The sequence below is a fragment of the Lepus europaeus genome, chromosome 14 (assembly GCF_033115175.1).
Source record: "Lepus europaeus isolate LE1 chromosome 14, mLepTim1.pri, whole genome shotgun sequence".
NCBI classification, from domain to species: Eukaryota; Metazoa; Chordata; class Mammalia; order Lagomorpha; family Leporidae; genus Lepus; species Lepus europaeus.
In genome coordinates, this window is record NC_084840.1 from 2,133,558 (window position 1) to 2,154,832 (window position 21,275).

At 63.5% G+C, this 21,275-nt stretch overlaps 1 protein-coding gene across 2 annotated transcripts in view; it reads left to right on the forward strand.

Moving 5' to 3' along the window:
- C14H1orf21 (chromosome 14 C1orf21 homolog) overlaps positions 1-21,275 on the forward strand; it is a 154,724-nt gene that overhangs the window by 124,893 nt on the left and 8,556 nt on the right. For both annotated transcript variants that reach the window (XM_062211493.1, XM_062211494.1), the window contains exon 4: positions 18,960-19,036. In XM_062211493.1, the coding sequence (XP_062067477.1) occupies positions 18,960-19,036 (77 nt within the window). The remainder of the gene's footprint in view (positions 1-18,959; positions 19,037-21,275) is intronic.

Sequence of the window (21,275 nt, forward strand, 5' to 3'; positions counted from 1 at the left end):
GACAGGGCTGTGTGGTCTGAGCTGTGTGCTGTAGGTAGGACAGGGCTGTGGGGTCTGAGCTGTGTGGCTGTGGACAGGGCTGTGGGGTCTGACTGTGTGGCAGTGGACAGGGCTGTGGGGTCTGACTGTGTGGCTGTGGGACAGGGCTGTGGGGTCTGAGCTGTGTGCTGTAGGTAGGACAGGGCTGTGGGGTCTGAGCTGTGTGGCTGTGGGACAGGGCTGTGGGGTCTGAGCTGTGTGGCTGTGGGCACGGCTGCGGGGTCTGAGCTGTGTGGCTGTGGGACAGGGCTTTGCGGTCTGAGCTGTGTGGCTGTGGGACAGGGCTGTGGGGTCTGAGCTGTGTGACTGTGGACAGGGCTGTGGGGTCTGAGCTGTGTGCTGTAGGTAGGACAGGGCTGTGGGGTCTGAGCTGTGTGGCTGTGGGCACGGCTGTGGGGTCTGAGCTGTGTGGCTGTGGGACAGGGCTGTGGGGTCTCAGCTGTGTGGCTGTGGGACAGGGCTGTGGGGTCTGAGCTGTGTGGCTGTGGACAGGACTGTGGGGTCTGAGCTGTGTGGCTGTGGGCACGGCTGCGGGGTCTGAGCTGTGTGGCTGTGGGACAGGGCTGTGCGGTCTGAGCTGTGTGGCTGTAGGACAGGGCTGTGGGGTCTGAGCTGTGTGGCTGTGGGACAGGGCTGTGGGGTCTGAGCTGTGTGCTGTAGGTAGGACAGGGCTGTGGGGTCTGAGCTGTGTGGCTGTGGACAGGGCTGTGGGGTCTGAGCTGTGTGGCTGTGGGACAGGGCTGTGTGGTCTGAGCTGTGTGGCTGTGGGACAGGGCTGTGGGTTCTGAGCTGTGTGCTGTAGGTAGGACAGGGCTGTGGGGTCTGAGCTGTGTGGCTGTGGACAGGGCTGTGGGGTCTGAGCTGTGTGGCTGTGGACAGGGCTGTGGGGTCTGAGCTGTGTGGCTGTGGGCACGGCTGTGTGGTCTGAGCTGTGTGACTGTGGGCAGGGCTGTGGGGTCTGACTGTGTGGCTGTGGGACAGGGCTGTGGGGTCTGAGCTGTGTGGCTGTGTGACAGGGCTGTGGGGTCTGAGCTGTGTGGCTGTGGATAGGACTGTGGGGTCTGAGCTGTGTGGCTGTGGGCACGGCTGTGGGGTCTGAGCTGTGTGACTGTGGGCAGGGCTGTGGGGTCTGAGCTGTGTGACTGTGGGACAGGGCTGTGCGGTCTGAGCTGTGTGGCTGTGGGACAGGGCTGTGGGGTCTGAGCTGTGTGACTGTGGACAGGGCTGTGGGGTCTGAGCTGTGTGGCTGTAGGACAGGGCTGTGGGGTCTGAGCTGTGTGGCTGTGGGACAGGGCTGTGGGGTCTGAGCTGTGTGCTGTAGGTAGGACAGGGCTGTGGGGTCTGAGCTGTGTGGCTGTGGACAGGGCTGTGGGGTCTGAGCTGTGTGACTGTGGGACAGGGCTGTGGGGTCTGAGCTGTGTGGCTGTGGGACAGGTCTGTGGGGTCTGAGCTGTGTGACTGTGGACAGGACTGTGGGGTCTGAGCTGTGTGGCTGTGGGACAGGGCTGTGGGGTCTGAGCTGTGTGGCTGTGGGACAGGGCTGTGGGGTCTGAGCTGTGTGACTGTGGACAGGGCTGTGGGGTCTGAGCTGTGTGGTTGTGGGACAGGGCTGTGGGGTCTGAGCTGTGTGACTGTGGACAGGGCTGTGGGGTCTGAGCTGTGTGGCTGTGGACAGGGCTGTGTGGTCTGAGCTGTGTGGCTGTGGACAGGGCTGTGGGGTCTGAGCTGTGTGGCTGTGGGACAGGGCTGTGGGGTCTGAGCTGTGTGGCTGTGGACAGGGCTGTGGGGTCTGAGCTGTGTGGCTGTGGGACAGGGCTGTGTGGTCTGAGCTGTGTGGCTGTGGACAGGGCTGTGGGGTCTGAGCTGTGTGACTGTGGACAGGGCTGTGGGGTCTGAGCTGTGTGGCTGTGGACAGGGCTGTGGGGTCTGAGCTGTGTGGCTGTGGGCACGGCTGTGTGGTCTGAGCTGTGTGACTGTGGGCAGGGCTGTGGGGTCTGACTGTGTGGCTGTGGGACAGGGCTGTGGGGTCTGAGCTGTGTGGCTGTGTGACAGGGCTGTGGGGTCTGAGCTGTGTGGCTGTGGATAGGACTGTGGGGTCTGAGCTGTGTGGCTGTGGGCACGGCTGTGGGGTCTGAGCTGTGTGACTGTGGGCAGGGCTGTGGGGTCTGAGCTGTGTGACTGTGGGACAGGGCTGTGCGGTCTGAGCTGTGTGGCTGTGGGACAGGGCTGTGGGGTCTGAGCTGTGTGGCTGTGGGCAGGGCTGTGGGGTCGGAGCTGTGTGGCTGTAGGACAGGGCTGTGGGGTCTGAGCTGTGTGGCTGTGGGACAGGGCTGTGGGGTCTGAGCTGTGTGCTGTAGGTAGGACAGGGCTGTGGGGTCTGAGCTGTGTGGCTGTGGACAGGGCTGTGGGGTCTGAGCTGTGTGACTGTGGGCAGGGCTGTGGGGTCTGAGCTGTGTGGCTGTGGGACAGGGCTGTGGGGTCTGAGCTGTGTGGCTGTGGGACAGGGCTGTGGGGTCTGAGCTGTGTGACTGTGGACAGGGCTGTGGGGTCTGAGCTGTGTGGCTGTGGGACAGGGCTGTGGGGTCTGAGCTGTGTGGCTGTGGGCAGGACTGTAGGGTCTGAGCTGTGTGGCTGTAGACAGGGCTGTGGGGTCTGAGCTGTGTGGCTGTGGGAAAGGGCTGTGTGGTCTGAGCTGTGTGCTGTAGGTAGGACAGGGCTGTGGGGTCTGAGCTGTGTGGCTGTGGACAGGGCTGTGTGGTCTGAGCTGTGTGCTGTAGGTAGGACAGGGCTGTGGGGTCTGAGCTGTGTGGCTGTGGACAGGGCTGTGGGGTCTGACTGTGTGGCAGTGGACAGGGCTGTGGGGTCTGAGCTGTGTGGCTGTGGGACAGGGCTGTGGGGTCTGAGCTGTGTGCTGTAGGTAGGACAGGGCTGTGGGGTCTGAGCTGTGTGGCTGTGGGACAGGGCTGTGGGGTCTGAGCTGTGTGGCTGTGGGCACGGCTGCGGGGTCTGAGCTGTGTGGCTGTCGGACAGGGCTTTGCGGTCTGAGCTGTGTGGCTGTGGGACAGGGCTGTGGGGTCTGAGCTGTGTGACTGTGGACAGGGCTGTGGGGTCTGAGCTGTGTGACTGTGGACATGGCTGTGTGGTCTGACTGTGTGGCTGTGGACAGGGCTGTGTGGTCTGAGCTGTGTGACTGTGGACAGGGCTGTGGGGTCTGAGCTGTGTGGCTGTGGGACAGGGCTGTGGGGTCTGAGCTGTGTGGCTGTGGGACAGGGCTGTGGGGTCTGAGCTGTGTGGCTGTGGGACAGGGCTGTGGGGTCTGAGCTGTGTGACTGTGGACAGGACTGTGGGGTCTGAGCTGTGTGGCTGTGGGACAGGGCTGTGGGGTCTGAGCTGTGTGGCTGTGGGACAGGGCTGTGGGGTCTGAGCTGTGTGGCTGTGGACAGGGCTGTGGGGTCTGAGCTGTGTGGCTGTGGGACAGGGCTGTGGGGTCTGAGCTGTGTGACTGTGGACAGGGCTGTGGGGTCTGAGCTGTGTGGCTGTGGACAGGGCTGTGTGGTCTGAGCTGTGTGGCTGTGGACAGGGCTGTGGGGTCTGAGCTGTGTGGCTGTGGGACAGGGCTGTGTGGTCTGAGCTGTGTGGCTGTGGACAGGGCTGTGGGGTCTGAGCTGTGTTACTGTGGACAGGGCTGTGGGGTCTGAGCTGTGTGGCTGTGGACAGGGCTGTGGGGTCTGAGCTGTGTGGCTGTGGGCACGGCTGTGTGGTCTGAGCTGTGTGACTTGGGCAGGGCTGTGGGGTCTGACTGTGTGGCTGTGGGACAGGGCTGTGGGGTCTGAGCTGTGTGGCTGTGGGACAGGGCTGTGGGGTCTGAGCTGTGTGGCTGTGGACAGGACTGTGGGGTCTGAGCTGTGTGGCTGTGGGCACGGCTGCGGGGTCTGAGCTGTGTGGCTGTGGGACAGGGCTGTGCGGTCTGAGCTGTGTGGCTGTGGGACAGGGCTGTGGGGTCTGAGCTGTGTGACTGTGGACAGGGCTGTGTGGTCTGAGCTGTGTGGCTGTAGGACAGGGCTGTGGGGTCTGAGCTGTGTGGCTGTGGGACAGGGCTGTGGGGTCTGAGCTGTGTGCTGTAGGTAGGACAGGGCTGTGGGGTCTGAGCTGTGTGGCTGTGGACAGGGCTGTGGGGTCTGAGCTCTGTGGCTGTGGGACAGGGCTGTGTGGTCTGAGCTGTGTGACTGTGGACAGGGCTGTGGGGTCTGAGCTGTGTGGCTGTGGGCACGGCTGTGGGGTCTGAGCTGTGTGACTGTGGGCAGGGCTGTGGGGTCTGAGCTGTGTGGCTGTGGACAGGGCTGTGTGGTCTGACTGTGTGACTGTGGACAGGGCTGTGTAGTCTGAGCTGTGTGACTGTGGACAGGGCTGTGTGGTCTGAGCTGTGTGGCTGTGGGACAGGGCTGTGGGGTCTGAGCTGTGTGGCTGTGGGACAGGGCTGTGGGGTCTGAGCTGTGTGGCTGTGTGACAGGGCTGTGGGGTCTGAGCTGTGTGGCTGTGGATAGGACTGTGGGGTCTGAGCTGTGTGGCTGTGGGCACGGCTGTGGGGTCTGAGCTGTGTGACTGTGGGCAGGGCTGTGGGGTCTGAGCTGTGTGACTGTGGGACAGGGCTGTGCGGTCTGAGCTGTGTGGCTGTGGGACAGGGCTGTGGGGTCTGAGCTGTGTGACTGTGGACAGGGCTGTGGGGTCTGAGCTGTGTGGCTGTAGGACAGGGCTGTGGGGTCTGAGCTGTGTGGCTGTGGGACAGGGCTGTGGGGTCTGAGCTGTGTGCTGTAGGTAGGACAGGGCTGTGGGGTCTGAGCTGTGTGGCTGTGGACAGGGCTGTGGGGTCTGAGCTGTGTGACTGTGGGCAGGGCTGTGGGGTCTGAGCTGTGTGGCTGTGGGACAGGGCTGTGGGGTCTGAGCTGTGTGGCTGTGGGACAGGGCTGTGGGGTCTGAGCTGTGTGACTGTGGACAGGGCTGTGGGGTCTGAGCTGTGTGGCTGTGGGACAGGGCTGTGGGGTCTGAGCTGTGTGGCTGCGGGCAGGACTGTAGGGTCTGAGCTGTGTGGCTGTAGACAGGGCTGTGGGGTCTGAGCTGTGTGGCTGTGGGACAGGGCTGTGTGGTCTGAGCTGTGTGCTGTAGGTAGGACAGGGCTGTGGGGTCTGAGCTGTGTGGCTGTGGACAGGGCTGTGTGGTCTGAGCTGTGTGCTGTAGGTAGGACAGGGCTGTGGGGTCTGAGCTGTGTGGCTGTGGACAGGGCTGTGGGGTCTGACTGTGTGGCAGTGGACAGGGCTGTGGGGTCTGACTGTGTGGCTGTGGGACAGGGCTGTGGGGTCTGAGCTGTGTGCTGTAGGTAGGACAGGGCTGTGGGGTCTGAGCTGTGTGGCTGTGGGACAGGGCTGTGGGGTCTGAGCTGTGTGGCTGTGGGCACGGCTGCGGGGTCTGAGCTGTGTGGCTGTGGGACAGGGCTTTGCGGTCTGAGCTGTGTGGCTGTGGGACAGGGCTGTGGGGTCTGAGCTGTGTGACTGTGGACAGGGCTGTGGGGTCTGAGCTGTGTGCTGTAGGTAGGACAGGGCTGTGGGGTCTGAGCTGTGTGGCTGTGGGCACGGCTGTGGGGTCTGAGCTGTGTGGCTGTCGGACAGGGCTTTGCGGTCTGAGCTGTGTGGCTGTGGGACAGGGCTGTGGGGTCTGAGCTGTGTGACTGTGGACAGGGCTGTGGGGTCTGAGCTGTGTGCTGTAGGTAGGACAGGGCTGTGGGGTCTGAGCTGTGTGGCTGTGGGCACGGCTGTGGGGTCTGAGCTGTGTGGCTGTGGGACAGGGCTGTGGGGTCTGAGCTGTGTGGCTGTGGGACAGGGCTGTGGGGTCTGAGCTGTGTGGCTGTGGACAGGACTGTGGGGTCTGAGCTGTGTGGCTGTGGGCACGGCTGCGGGGTCTGAGCTGTGTGGCTGTGGGACAGGGCTGTGCGGTCTGAGCTGTGTGGCTGTGGGACAGGGCTGTGGGGTCTGAGCTGTGTGACTGTGGACAGGGCTGTGTGGTCTGAGCTGTGTGGCTGTAGGACAGGGCTGTGGGGTCTGAGCTGTGTGGCTGTGGGACAGGGCTGTGGGGTCTGAGCTGTGTGCTGTAGGTAGGACAGGGCTGTGGGGTCTGAGCTGTGTGGCTGTGTGACAGGGCTGTGGGGTCTGAGCTCTGTGGCTGTGGGACAGGGCTGTGTGGTCTGAGCTGTGTGACTGTGGACAGGGCTGTGGGGTCTGAGCTGTGTGGCTGTGGGCACGGCTGTGGGGTCTGAGCTGTGTGACTGTGGGCAGGGCTGTGGGGTCTGAGCTGTGTGGCTGTGGACAGGGCTGTGTGGTCTGACTGTGTGACTGTGGACAGGGCTGTGTAGTCTGAGCTGTGTGACTGTGGACAGGGCTGTGTGGTCTGAGCTGTGTGGCTGTGGGACAGGGCTGTGGGGTCTGAGCTGTGTGGCTGTGGGACAGGGCTGTGGGGTCTGAGCTGTGTGGCTGTGGGACACGACTGTGGGGTCTGAGCTGTGTGACTGTGGGCAGGGCTGTGGGGTCTGATCTGTGTGGCTGTGGGACAGGGCTGTGGGGTCTGAGCTGTGTGGCTGTGGGACAGGGCTGTGGGGTCTGAGCTGTGTGACTGTGGACAGGGCTGTGGGGTCTGAGCTGTGTGGCTGTGGGACAGGGCTGTGGGGTCTGAGCTGTGTGGCTGTGGGCAGGACTGTAGGGTCTGAGCTGTGTGGCTGTGGACAGGGCTGTGGGGTCTGAGCTGTGTGGCTGTGGGACAGGGCTGTGTGGTCTGAGCTGTGTGCTGTAGGTAGGACAGGGCTGTGGGGTCTGAGCTGTGTGGCTGTGGGACAGGGCTGTGTGGTCTGAGCTGTGTGCTGTAGGTAGGACAGGGCTGTGGGGTCTGAGCTGTGTGGCTGTGGACAGGGCTGTGTGGTCTGAGCTGTGTGCTGTAGGTAGGACAGGGCTGTGGGGTCTGAGCTGTGTGGCTGTGGACAGGGCTGTGGGGTCTGACTGTGTGGCAGTGGACAGGGCTGTGGGGTCTGACTGTGTGGCTGTGGGACAGGGCTGTGCGGTCTGAGCTGTGTGGCTGTGGGACAGGGCTGTGTGGTGTGGGCTGAGCTTGTGAATTTCTCTGGTGAGCAGAACTGGTTTTGTTCTTTCAGATGTCACAGTTTCCAGTCTCTTTATAATTTTGTATCAATGATAAAATGTTTTGTTCCAGAACTGTTTCTTCTCACTAGGAGCCCCGCGCGTGGACTCCACACACCTCAGACGAGGGCGTCCCGGGCGCGCGTGGACAAAACCAGGAGCCAGGTGCTTCTCCTGGTCTCCCATGGGCTGCAGGGCCCAAGCACTTGGACCATCCTCCACTGCACTCCCGGGCCACAGCAGAGAGCTGGTCTGGAAGAGGGGCAACCAGGACAGAATCTGGCGCCCCAACTGGGACTAGAACCCAGTGTGCTGGCGCCGCAAGGCGGAGGATTAGCCTAGTGAACCGTGGCGCCGGCCTTTTTTTTTTTTTTTTTTTTCTTTGAGCGCTCACTTCTGTGGGCTCCCCCTCTCGGGCAAACAGACCCTTCAGAGGTCATCTCCATGCCAGGACCCTGCCTCGTGTGGCATGTCAGTCATCCATCACCAAGCTACAAGAACCACACAACACAGCTGCCTAAAACAGTGCGCTCTTCCCTCCCGTGGCTTCCGAGTTCAGGGGTCAGCGGGGCAGGGCGGGGGTGCTGGGGCCCAGGGTCAGGCTCAGACCTGGAGAGCGTGTGCTCACGTGGCTGCCGGGAGTCCTGCCATGCGTGGCAGGGGCGGGGGAGGTGGCCTTTGTGGCACAGCTGCTCCCAGAGCGCCGAGAGACAAGCTGCTGTCTTTGATCCTGGAGGGTGGACTCCCTGGTCTCCACCATAGACTGTGGGTCCTATAGGCCAACCCTGGGAAGCGTGGGAAGGGACCCCACGCGGTGCGAACACAGAAGCCGGGAGCCTGAGCGCAGCGTGGCGGCCGCCCACCCACCGGTCGGGAGCTCTCTGAAAACAGCCCCGAGCTGTCACCCGCCGAGTAGCCAGCTGTGCCACTCGGACCCACGGAACACGCAGGAAGACGTCTTTGTTCTGCTAGGTAAGGAAAGGGTTGTGGCAGAACACGCTGTGCAACTGGACCCTCTCTATCCAGGAGACAGATGTTAAAGCAGTTCCTGTGATCCTGTCATCCCGCATCCGCGCTTGTCTTGTCCAGCGTGGAACTGGTCTGGCTGCTTGCCTCCCATCTGTCTCCCCCACTCCGCCTCCCCAGAGGGGAAGCTTCACAGATTCAGGATCGGGACCCCTGGATCTGCCTCTTGCGTAGCGACCCTACCTGGCCCGTGGGCCTCAGCCCGGCCTGACACGGTCCCAGTGGTCCCTGCCCGAGGGTGCTCTGCTAGGGCACAGCTTCCGACAGTGGCCAGGCTCCCTGTTCGCAGCCTGGCCACGGAGTCACCACGCGGCTGCAGCCACCCGCACCAGGATTTCCGTTTTGTCAGCTTTTGCAAATGCCAGGACCTGGTGTACCTGGATCCCATGACTCCTGGCTGCAGGTTCCCTCCCAACTTGCAGCCCCGCCTCTCAGGACTCGGCTGTAGCAGGCTCTGGGGGCCCTGGGGGCCCGACTCTGCCCTGGTCTGGAAGCCACTCGGCCCTCCCAGCCCCAGCGCGAGGCGCTGCGGTGAGAACCCTGCTCCACACTAGGAAGTAAGCAGTGTGTCTGTTGCCCGGCCTCGTGTATTCAGTGAGCTGGAGGAGGCCTGCGGGGTCCCTGCGCCGGGCCCCTCACCTCGGGCTCTGTTTGGTGGTGTCGCCTCCGTGCTGTTCATTCTTTCCACAAGTCAGTGTTCGGCCTCGGCCTGCGCCGGGTGCTGCCCTCGGCGTGGGAGCTGCGGCTGTGAGCGGCGAGCCTGGTTCCCGCGCCGAGGGGCCTGACCCCTCTGGGTAACGCACTCGTGAGGAGCAGGTGCAGCGTGAACAGGCCATGCCTGCCTCAGGTGGGCAGGCTGACGGCACGTGATCGGCTACTTATTGCCTTTGTGTAAGCGAGGAGAAGCCGCCCCCCTGGGTGGGCAGATCAGGGCAGCCCCGGGGGTGTGCTAACCTGCGGGCACCCAGCTTGGCAAACCCACGGAGCCTCCTCGTTCGCACAAAGGATTCCGCTTTTCTGTTGGAGACGGCCCAGCCCCAGGGCACCTCACTGGGCCAGCAGCGCAGCCTCCCTCTCGGACCTGGACCCTTACTTGGAACACTGCCCCACTGGATGCCTGTCCTGAGCCCTGGTCAGTCCGGAGGGAACGGCAGGGGGATCGGTGCTGGCTGGGGTCAGGATCGGGGCCAGGACAGCAGGGGAGACGGTCCCGAGCCTTCCCAGTGGGGGGAACTGCACGCTGAGACGCCAAAGCACGAGTGTGCCTGGGATGTCCCAGGAACTGGGTGCAGAGAGGAGTGAGGGCACCGGGGCAGCCGGAGAGGCCCCTGGGGTGGGCGGGAAGGACTGGGCGGAGCTGAGCTGAGCTGGCCCTGCGGCCGCGTCCCCTGCACCTGCGAGCATCTGAGCTGTTCTTTCCCGTCCTCACGTGCGGTTGTTCTGTGCCCATTTCAGCGCGTGCCCGTGATCCATGCAAACATTTTTTCTCTCTCTGCGGAAATGGCACAGGTGTCCAGGCGAGTTCTCGGGTTTGCTGCTGGGACCGGGGTTTGTGATAACCACTAGGAGGAAAGGTCCTCACAACCAGTGCACGCGCAAACACCAATGGCTCACTACCCAGAATGGCTGCAACGGCCAGGCCTGGGCCAAACGGGAGCCAGGAGCCAGGAGCCCTGTCCGGGTCTCCCACATGAGTGGCAGGGACCAAGTACTTCAGCCGTCCTCTGCTGTGTCCCCAGGTGCACTAGCAGGGAGCTGGATCAGAAGTGGCGCAGTGGGTACTGGAACCGGCGCTTCCCCGGGCTGCCGGCATCACTGGGGGCAGCGCTTCTGCCTGATGCCTTCCATTTTGCCTGCATGCCTCTGCCCCCTGCTGGACACGGCGGTGTGCAGCCCCAGTTTCACAGCCCGGCTGTGCTGCGGCCCCGGCCCAGTGCACTCCTGGGGAGGTTTACCTGCAGCACGGGCGCCTTCTGCGGGGAGCTGAAGCCAGAGTGGGCGTTCGGGGCTCACAGGGTGTGAATCGGCCCAAGGCCACAGTCAGGGCCCCCGACTCCTCTGCCTCCCCTCTTTTCAGCTGCTCCCTGATGGGTAGACCTGGGTTCAGAGAAGTCTCACTTTGCCAGCAGGGTCCCTTTAAGTACGGCCCTTTGGGAGTCCCCCTTCCCCACCTCCGGATTTCTATCTTTAGAAAACCCCTGGGATCGGCTTTTATCCACCGAGGCTTCTAGCACGTTCTCCTTTGTACGGCACGAGGCTTCCAGCACGTTCTCCTGTGTACGGCACGAGGCTTCCAGCACGTTCTCCTTTGTACGGCGCGGCGGCGTCTGGCCACGTGAATGTTGCCACGCACCGTTTCCAGAGGCAGACGAAATGGTCTGTGCAATGGATGCACTCGGCTGTAGCAGGAAGACCCACCAGCCTGCGTGCTCCAGACGCTGCCAGCGCGTCCGAGCCTCGGCAGTCTGCTGACCACAGACAGGAGGTGTGCGTTTCTCGTAACAGATGGGGCCAGGCTGTGACCTGCACCTCCAAGCTGCAGTGATGGAGTTGTGCGTGGAGACCCGTCACCGCCGCAGACACACCTGCTGTCTCTGGACACACAGGGCGCCCTCACCGGGCTCTGCTGCCTTGGGCGGCTCTGTCTCAGCCACAGGTGCCCGGGGGGGGCGGTGGTGTGAGGAACGGCTTGGGTGCCACCATGGTAGCTCGGTGAGCTGTTGCTTGTCCGCGCAGCACCTGTAGGCGCACAAGTGGCTGTCCCTCACCTCCTTAGAATCCGATGTCAAGAGCCCGAAGCTCGTAGCTGCGAGAGTCCCTTATCTTCCTGCATTCGCTGATTGTGAGCGTTTAGTGCTAACATCGTCCTGCGTGGAGCGAGGCACAGTTCTCCCACGGTTGGCTTTGAGCCCGCTGGTGAGAGCCAGAGGAGGGCACCTGTGAGGTCCGAGCCGAGCTGCCGGCTGCGCGCCGCTGAGCCACTTCCGTGTTCAACCGCATCGCGTTCAGTGTGTTAGGCCGAGCTGTGTGCTCAGTCCAGCCTGCCTGGCAGGAGCCCTGCTCTGCCCCGGAACGAACACCTGCGTGGGTGACTCAGCTTAGACACAGGAGTCGCCGTGCGGGATCTCGACCAGGGCCGGCACTGCGGCGCAGCAGGTGAAGCCGCCTCCCGCGACGCCAGCATCTCACTTGCGCGCCGGTTTCAGTCCCGGCTGCTCCCGGCCCCACCCGGCTCCCTGCTGCTTCACCTGGGCCATCTTCCAAGTGCTTGGGTCCCTGCCACCCCCATGGGACACCCCAGCGGAGCTCCTGGCTCCAACTCCGGCCTGGCCCAGCCCTGGCCGTTGCAGAAGTCTGGGGAGTGAACCAGTAGATGAAGGACTCCCCCTAGTTCTGTAACTCTGCCTTTCAGGTTAAGTAAATCTTGAAAAGTCCTGATGGCTGTGGCTTTGGTCCCGTGATTTGGATTTGAGCAGAACAGAAGGGCATGTCCTGGAGGTGAGCGCCAGTGCCGAAGAATTCCTGAGCAACACCGCGTTCCGGGGGCCGCGGTGCGCGTTGATTCGCGCTTCCGGGGTCGTAATGCTTTGGGGGGGGGGGCAGATTCTGTTTCTCCACTTCACAGGTTAAGCAGCTGAGGCTCTGAGGTTACACCTGCCCAGTGGCAGAGTCCGGTTTCTGAGGGCACCGCCGCCTTGAGAGCCGGGCGGTTGACACCTCCCCCCCCCCCCCGTACCTCCGTGCTGAATGCCACATTCTCACCCGTGGGCACGCATGGTGGTGAGGCTGCGGCCACAGACCAAGGCCACCCAGCAGACCCCGGGGGCCCTGCCGCCTCCCCAGGGTGCTGTCAGTCACGGACACGTGCACACCCGTGTACCTCCAAGATTGCAGACGCTGCAGGCTGACAAGCTCACGGCTTCCCAGATCCGCGTGCTAAATCCGTGCAGCCTTGACTCTGGAGGGCGTGGGGAAAGGAGGGAGCATTTCCTAGATTTGGTGAAGCAAACAAACTATTATAAAAGAACTTCAGGGGGTCTGCAGGTGGGAGCTCGCTCCAGCCTCCACTGCGCATTCTTAAAAATTGACGCTGTGACGAAGTGCACAGCGCGTACAATGGGCCACCTTGACTGTTTTCAGGTGTGCTCTTCAGTAGTGTTGGGTAACCTTGTGTGTCCCCAGAGCTCTTTATCTTGCAAAACGGAAGCTTGGTGCCCGGTTAGCGCCGACGCCCCCTGCTGCCCCCTCGCAGCTGCCGGTGGCCAGCGCTCTGCTCTGCGTCCCGTGAACTTGGCTGCACTCCATGTCTGTCTCCCAGGGCATGGCCAGGACCATGGGGGAGAGTGACAGCTGACACTGGCTGTCCTGGTGACCTGACAGGGTCACGGTGGAAACATCTCCGAAGCATTTGGAGTTGAAATGGCCGCGTCGAGCTCTGGAATCACGTGAAAGCTGGTCTTGGGGGGCCGGTACGCGCTGAGCTTGTGGGGCCTTCACCGTCAGGCACCTGGCCATGGTGCGTCGCCGTCAGGCGCCTGGCCGTGGTGCGTCGCCGTCAGGCGCCTGGCCGTGGTGCGTTGCCGTCTTTCTGTAATCAGGGAAACGCAGTGAGGGACAAAGATTCAAAAGCTGGTTTTGGTCCAGCTGCGGTGGGAGCAGCAGGTGGACAGCTGGGAGGGGCCTTAGCAACTTTGTGGACAAGTGCGTCCGAGAACAGCCCTGGGCATGGGTTGCCAGGGATTTCTGCCCTGAAACACAGAGCTCTGAATTCCATGTTCCCTGAAGGTTTTGAAACCCCGTGGTGCATTCTGGGAGTTATCTGTCGCACATGGCTCTCTGACCCGAGCACGTGCACGTGGGCACACGGACCCACACACGTGTGGGGTTGCGTGGCGCTGGGCTGTTGGTGTGGACGCCCATCGGCCAGCAGGTGAAGCCGACTTGTGTGGTGGGATCAGCCTCTGATGCTGCTGTTAAGTTTGATCAGGAAACCCTGAGTGTTGGTAACAGGGGCCCCTTTGCTGGCGACACGTGTGTGCGGCACAGTGCCAGAACCCACGCGAGGTTCCCCAGAAACAGCTGCCTCAGATAAGCGGACGCTGCCTTGATCTACTGCCCGGCAGCGAGAGAGGTGGGCGCTGACCGCTCTGGGGGCTGCTGGGGGCTGGCAGAATCCGTGCTCCTCAGTGAGCGGTCCCCCCGTGTGCTCCTGTGTCTCCACGTCACGGCGCGCAGCCTGGGGACAGTGTTCGGAAGGCCGACCCGGTGCCGGCCAGGTGAGAGGCACCGGCCGATGGCTTGGAGCTGCAGGTGCACTGGAGGTGAAGCCGGTGGCCCGGCACCATCAGAAGACTCGGCGGTGAATGAGTGGAGTGGCTGTGGAGCACGGGCGTCAGCTGCTTCTGGAAAGCTCTGGGTGAGCCTCGAAACGTGGCTGGGAGAAGCGATGTGTCCTGACGTGACTGTAAACGCACAAGTCCCTGCATTGCCAACGTTGGTAGCCGTGGTCACCCTGAGCTGTGAGCTCACCAAGACCCGCTCTGACCATCTGTTTGGAAAAACAGGAATCGCTTTTTAGGCCTCCTGTGCTGTAGCTTCCTACCTCCCTCTCACCTGTCCATCCATCTCCCCCTCCCTTCCTCCCCTCCCTCACTCCCCCTCCTCCCCTCCCTCACTCCCCCTCCTTCCCTCCCTCCTCTCTCCTCCCTCCTCCTCCTGCTTCCCTCCTCCCTCCCCCCTTCCTCCCTCCCCCCTTCCTCCCTCCCCCCTTCCTCCCTGCACTTCTTCCCCCTCCCTCTTCCCTTCCCCTCCCTCCCTCTCTCCCTCCTTCCTCCCCCTCTCCTCCCCTCCTTCCAACCCTCCCTCCCCCTCCCTCTTCCTCTCTCCCCTCCCTCCTCCTCTCTCTTCCTCCCTCTTCCTCTCTCCCCTCCCTCCCTCCTCCCTCCCCCTCCCTCCCTCCTCCCTCCCCCTCCCTCCCCCTCCCCCTCCCTCCCCCTCCCTCTCCCCCTCCCCCCTCCCTCTCCCCCCTCTCCCTCTTCCCTCCCTCTGCCTCACCTCCAATGGGAAAGGTGTACCCTGAGATGAGAAGCAGGGGAGGGGGGAGCCCCGTGGCTCACAGAGAGGCGGGAGGACCAGCGAGTGAGAGCAGCTGCACACGCCTGTGGGGGAGGCGGGGGTTGGAAGCCTGGCTGTTACCCCGCAGGGAGCCCCCAGTGAAACCCAAGCGCTTGGGCGCCCTCTGCTGCCCTCCCAGGCGCATTAGCCGGGAGCTGGGTCAGAGGTGGAGCCGCCGGGACGGGCCCGGAGGCCCCAGAGGCCTTGGCGATGCTGGATTTGGCTGCTCGGCATCAGAGAAATGCGGGGTGACAGGCGTCGTGCTGACAGGCGTCCAGCAGAGGAAGAGGCTGTCAGAATGGCTGTGCCGCAAACCTGTCACCCGTGCAGCCGCGTGCGGGCGTCGCCAGAAACAGCGGCTCTGCCCCCGGAAGGGCAGGTGGGGCCGCAGGCTCCTTCCCTGTGCGGCCGAAGCTCCCAAACTCCCCAGGAATCTCTGGCACTCTTGCTCAGGGGGCAGACTCCCGTGCCCGAGCCCGCCGCGGGGTGTCGGGAATGGGCCGGGTTGTCCCCCGCGATCCTAACCCCAGATCAGGAAAGCTGCCTGCAGGGTGAGTCCCAGGGGCTCCCTGGGGGCCTGCGGCTCCTCCTCCCTCAGCCCTGCTGCACTCTGCTGAGGAGGGGCCAGCGAGTGGCTCCTGCCGGAGGAAGTGGCGTCAGTGTCAGCCCTGCCCCGTCCCGCCCTGGGGTACCCACACACCACGGGGCTCCCCGCCATGCATTCGGGGCTGGAGGCTGCTTCCAGTCCTGAGCCGCAGTCCCCACTGCTCCCTCCCGCCCTCCTCTTCCCGCCCTGGCCATTTGCCACTTCTCTGCAGGTGTTTTTAAACCTCTCCTTCCCCCAAGCCGGTCCCCAAGCAGATGTCAAACGATGCTCGCGAACACGCAGAGCCGACGCCTTTATGCACACGTAGCTGACCGGGGAAAGCATAGACACTCCGTCCTGGGGTCCACAGAGATACAAAGGGACCTCAGAAAGTCCGTGGAAATAGAACTTAAAAATAAGTTGATTTTGGTGGGAAAGAAAACCCGTAGGAATCCATGTGTAACTTTTCGTCGTACACATCTTCCCTGAAGTTTTTGAAGACCCCTTGTAGAACAGCAAACCTTAAAACGTCGTGGAGGGATGCTGCCTGCACCGTCGTGGTCCTCATGTGCCTTGCCCCCAGGTGACCCGAGACCCTCGACAGCTACTACGGGATGAACCAAGCCAGGCTGGTCTGCCGAGGGTGCGGGGGCCTGGGCTGTGTCTCACCTGCTGCCTGGGACCTCGCTATTCCCTGAGAAAGTTGGGTGTGCCCCGGCCCACCTGTGCCTGGCTGGAGGCTCAGAGCTGGCCCCCGGGCTCCCGTGCCAGCCTGGATCTGCCCTTCTTCCCCGGCCCCTCGGCCCCTCCTGCCTTGGTCGGCCAGTTCTTGTGTGCTGAGTTTCCCCAGAACAAGTCACATACAGCCACAAAGCGCCTGTCCTCTGCCACCCACGACAGCAGCTGTACCAAGTGCTGATGGGAGCGGCGTGGAGAGACAGGCACCCGCCAGCCCTGTTGAACGCACTGGCTGCTGCGCCGCTGTGGACAACACTTGGCCAACCACCAGGTGTGGAGGAGTGAGGGATCCCTGGTGTGTCCGTAGCTTAGCAGGTGCCATAAGTGACATCCTGCTGTGTGCTTCAGCCTGCGCGCGCCTCAGAAACGTGGCCCCGTGTGGGGCTGGGAAAGGCGGACTCAGAGGCAGAGGCAGATCTGGGGCCGTGCTGGGAGTCACTGCGGCGTCCTAAGGAGACCGAGGGGTGATGGAGCCGTGTGAAAGCTGAGCTGTGGGGGCCGTGGCCTAGCGGGTAAACCCGCCGCCTGCAGGCCCGGCATCCCATATGGGCGCCAGTTTGAGTCCCGGCTGCTCCTCTTCCGATCCAGCTCCCTGCTGTGGCCTGGGAAGGCAGTGGAAGATGGCCCAAGCTCTTGGGCCCCTGCACCGCGTGGAGAGCTGAGCTTCTCAGGGTTCCCGAGGCTGTTTTCTGGATGATTCTGAGCCATCTGCTTGTCCCCGTGTTGGTGTGCGGGTGGCACCAGGGCAGCGTCGGTGACCCTGGCAGTGCCGACCCTACGTCCGGGCAGAGGCAGCGAGCCTGGAAGGCCACTGGTGTGGCGTCTCCGCCGTGGCCCCAGGCTGGACTAACAGATCCATGGTCACTGCCGAATGCCCTTGATGGAGCCGAAGCCTTGTTCATGTGTTAGCCGAGGGCACAGACGCCCATGTGCGGGCCTCGCCAGGAGAGGCCCACGCGGTGACGCCTCGCGAGCTGAGCCGGCGACGGCTTCCCTGCTGCAGGCCTGCCTTTACAAACTGGCCTGGCAGGCGGATTAGGATCTTGAGACCTGGGTCTGCAAATGCTCTTCTCAGAAGTGGACAAAGCAGTGGCGCTCCAAGGAAAAGAGTTGACAGTTTGTTCCCAAGGACTGAAGAATTTGAAAGACAGAGACCACACCTTCTGTCTGCTGGTTCAGTGGCCGCAACAGCCAGGGCTGGGCAGCCTGAAGCCAGGAGCCAGGAGCTCCATCCAGGTCTCCCACGTGGTGCAGGGGCCCAGGCCCCTGTGCCATCACCCTCTGCTTTCCCAGGCGCGGTAGCCGGGAGCTGGATCGGAGCAGAGCAGGCAGGATTTGAACCGGCGCTCCAGGCTGGGATGCCGGAGCTGCAAGGGACAGCTCAACCCGCAGTGCCACAGCGCTGGCCCCTGAATTTGAATTGTGAACAGGGAAGGCAGAATTTTGGAAAACCTGTAGCCAGCAACGCGAGCCGCCAGCATCGGTCGGGAGTGTTCTGATAAGACGGGCAGTGACTCCGGCACGTGTGAGTGCCCAGGTCTGGAGAGCACAGGCGGAGAGACGTTGAGAACGGCTGCTCGTAGCACTGCCGGCTTGGGGCCGTGTGATCGCTAGGTTAGCACCTGGCCTCGCCCTGCCTCAGCTTCCCCGTCTGTGAAGTGGGCTCGTGGGGGGGCGGATCTCAGGGAGGCTGGAGAGGTGGCTCTGTGAGCAGCGCCGTGCACCCGCCCAGGGCTCCCCGGGCCCGCGGGCAATGGGATCGAAGGCGGACGGGCGTTTCTGGTGACTTTGGAGGATCCACCACCAACCATGCCTATCACTGGGGAGACCCGTGCTCCGCGAGAGTCCGCCACATGTGTGACGCGTGGTCACCTGTGGCTATGCGGGGAATGTGTCGTGGGGAGCGAGCGCTCTGTGGTCACTGTCCTCTCGTTAAGCTGGGGCGCCGCGGCTGCTCTCCCTCCGCCCGGCCTGGCCCTCTGTGGGGAGCCCACTCGTGGGCCCTTGTGGGTGGGGGAGGGTACAGTGTAGGAGACAGCAAGCATGAGCGGTGCCCTGCACCTGGCGTGTGTCCCGGGGGCCGCACACGCCTCCACACCCTCGTGGGGTGCCTAGCGCCGGGCACGGAGGTGCGGGAGAGACGGGCCCACCGGGGTGCTCGTCTTCAGCCCTGCACTGGGCCGTTTCCATCTCTGGCTTCTAAAGACAAAGGGGCCCTCGCGACGCCGCACCCTCCTCCCGGTGCTCTGCCGCCCACTGCAAAGCCGGGCTGCCCACCCGCCGTCCCCCGACCTGGCCAGCTCCGCGGTGCGCGCTCTGTGATCATGAGTGCCTCCTGCTGTTCAGTGGCCGGTGAGGCAGGTGGGGCCAGCGGCCGGCGTGGGGAGAACGCACGCGCGGACCGTGTCTCCCACCTGGGTGCGCGTGGGTGGCTGTGGTGAGCGGGTGCTTCACCGCTCCCCATCTCTGCTGCCACGGCGCCTGGCCACAGCCTCCGCGAGTGGGGCCCTGGGCGCGGCCACGTCCCAGGCTCCCCGAGTGCACAGGGGCGCTTCAGAAGTGCGTGGGGAAGAGGCATTAGAAGCTCGTTTATTTTAGTGCACAGAGGTTTGGCGTCTGTTTTCCGCAAACCTCCGGAAGCCCTCGTGTTCCCGAGAAGTCTCTGCTTCCCCTCGGGAAGTGTACTCTCCAGCAAGCGCGAGGCCCCGTGGGCTCTGTTCCTGCCCACGTGAAGACCGCAGCGGTGCCCTGTGGAGATAGGATGCTCACGCGCGCTGAGGTCACGCTGAGGTCGCGCGGCTAGGACCCCGGGAACAGGAGCCACGGGCTACGGAGGCCCAGACAAGTGCTTCCTAAACACACGCCCACGTTGCATTTCCGTGCTCAGCCCCGCGCTCCCTGGAGGTTGTAAATATTGCTGGTCTGCTGTGGCTGTGGCCCTGTGCAAACGTCGTGTCGCAGTCACGGCTGTTGTCTCACACAGAGGGCGTCCTGGGGTCCGGGGAGCTGGCTCGGGGCCGCTGGCTGCGGCGGAACCGGAACTGCCGGCCGCTGTTCCCCTAGAATCTTCTGCTGCTGCTGGCATTATAGCGGCCGGGCGGCGATCTCCAAGCAGAGGCGTGCCGGTTAAAGCCGGTTCTCTGTTGGCGAGGACGCTCCTGTTGAGGTTCTGCCGGTCCTGGGGGCCCTGCAGCTCTGACCACCCCGCAGCGAAGCCCCCTGTGGCTCAGTGGCAGTTCCTGACCTGTCTTTCACACGTGTGTTCTTATTTGTTGCAGGAGAAAAGCGCCAGCTCAAACGTCAGACTAAAAACTAACAAAGAGGTCCCGGGATTGGTGCACCAGCCCCGAGCAAAGTAAGTGCCAGTTCCTGTTCCCGTGTGCTGTCTGAAAGCTGAGCCTGTGCCTGCCTGCCACGTGGCCCAGCCTCGCCCAGGCTTCGCCGTCGGGGTCGTGTGGTTTGCTGAGAGCCGGGCGGAGCGGCACAACAGACCCACAGTTCCCGGCGGAGCTGACGATGCCGCGGGCGTGACTTTACCTCGGTGGGGCAGGGGTCGAGCTGGAGCGAGACACAGGTGCCATTCCCTCCCCCGGGAAATCGGTCGTTAATGTGCGTGCACTGAAATCACGAACTTCCGTTCAGGCATCACACAGTAGAGGGCCGCGGAACGGGGAGAAGCTGACAGCCGTGTCCTAGATGGGTGGGATTCCGGAGTCGTCGTGTAACTGAGTGAGACGGGGCCACGGGAGGGGGGGACAGGCGTGAACGCCCGCTTGGAAGCTGAGATGGAAGTGGAATGGCGTTCGCACCTTTTCGTGCTGTGAGATGGGGGAGGTTAGAAGTCGGCTAACGCAGGGGGTCCCCAGGACGTGGGCGGCACCTGCAGCCCTTCCCACCTTTTTGTGCTGTGAGACGGGGGAGGTTAGAAATCGGCTAACGCAGGGGGTCCCCAGGACGTGGGCGGCACCTGCAGCCCTGCCGGGGGAGACGGAAGCTGCACAGAGGACTTGCCCCACCTGGGGAGACTGTGCCGAGGCCGCCCCCCCTCCCAGGCAGCTGCCCCCACCCAGGCCTGCAGCCATCTTGTGCCAGGAGCTGCTGAAACCCAAAAATCCATCAGAAAACTCACGGGCATTGAGACGGAGACCTGTCCTTGTGGTGGGAACCGAGTGCCCGCAGGTGCCCACAGCCAGGGGGCAGGGCCACAGAGGGAGCCGGGCGCGTGCCTCGCCTGCTCTCCTGCATGTGCAATGTGGACCAGGGAGATCCAGGCAGAGTGTGCACAAGTGTAAGCGTACAGGAACAGCGGGAGAAACCAGGAGCGAGCGGCTCTCTGCCAGGAGCATCTGCCCTGCCCTGGGGTGCGCACAGCCCCCAGGCGTCTCCTCCCTGTGGGGGTGCGGGAGGCCAGTACCCCGCACACACGGTTCACTGCGTCTGTTAAAGTAAGGGAGCAGTGAGAGCGTCTGGAGCTGGCTCAGCCTGGTGATGAGGGGCACTCGGCCCCCTGTGCGTGTGTGTGTGCCTGTGTGTGTGCCTATGTATGTGTTTGTATGCATCTGTGGCACACGCGGAGGGCGGCCGCAGGGGAGGGATCCAGGGACCAGCGGCTCTGGGGCACACGCGGAGGGCGGCCACAGGGGAGGGATCCAGGGACCAGCGGCTCTGGGGCACACGCGGAGGGCGGCCACAGGCAGCTGGCGGGGATCCGGCTTCTGCTTGGTGTTTGCTGTGTTCTTTTTAAAACACAAGATAGTTAACCGACTGGCAGCTGAGCCACACGTGCAGCACTAGCAGGAATCAGACACAAAACAGGGCGAGCAGGAGTCCGCTTCGCCAAGGTCCCGCGGAAAACGATGAGGACCAGGCGGAGGGAGCCGTGCGTGGGCCGGGGTAACTGGATTCCGTCTGCATGGGGCCGGGAAGGCGAACGTTGGCCTCTGCCAGCTCGGGGTTCCCAGCAAACATGCAGGCTGTGCGTGTGCCTGGAGTCCCTGGAGGAAAGAAAGACCCAGAATGTGCAGCACCCAGTGTGGCTCCCCGGGGCAGGCCAGGGAGAGGCGGAGTGGCGGCGCACCTGCCGTGTGCACGGAGACCACGCGGGGGAGAGCTGCTTCCACGGCATCTCTGGGCCCCCACTCCCAGTCCACATAAGACCACTCCCCGCACTGGGGAGGACGCCTTTCGCAGGTGCGTTTAGCCCCTGCTCTCGGAAGAGAAGAGGAGGCTACAGCGGCCCTGCTGCACCTGCCGCTTTTCCAAGGTCTGGCTCCGAGGGACCCGGGTCTGCCATCCTTCAGCTGGGCGTTGGGACTGTGGCCCAGGACCTGCTCACGTAGCGGCTTTGTTGTCTTAAGTCACTAAGAGGGAGAGGCACGCATCTCTCAGCCCAGAGCCCGTGTGCCCACCAGGCGTGAGTTTGACTTCTCATGCTTGGAGTCCATGGTGTTGTGATCCCCAGTCCTGGAACGCTGAGCAGTCCCAGGAGGGAGAGCCTTGGTACGCGGAGCTCAGGGAGCGTCAGTGGTGCACACAGCCACGGGGAGCAGAGCGTGGCCAAGGAGGAGTTACTGGAGTTCTGGTATTAAGCCAGA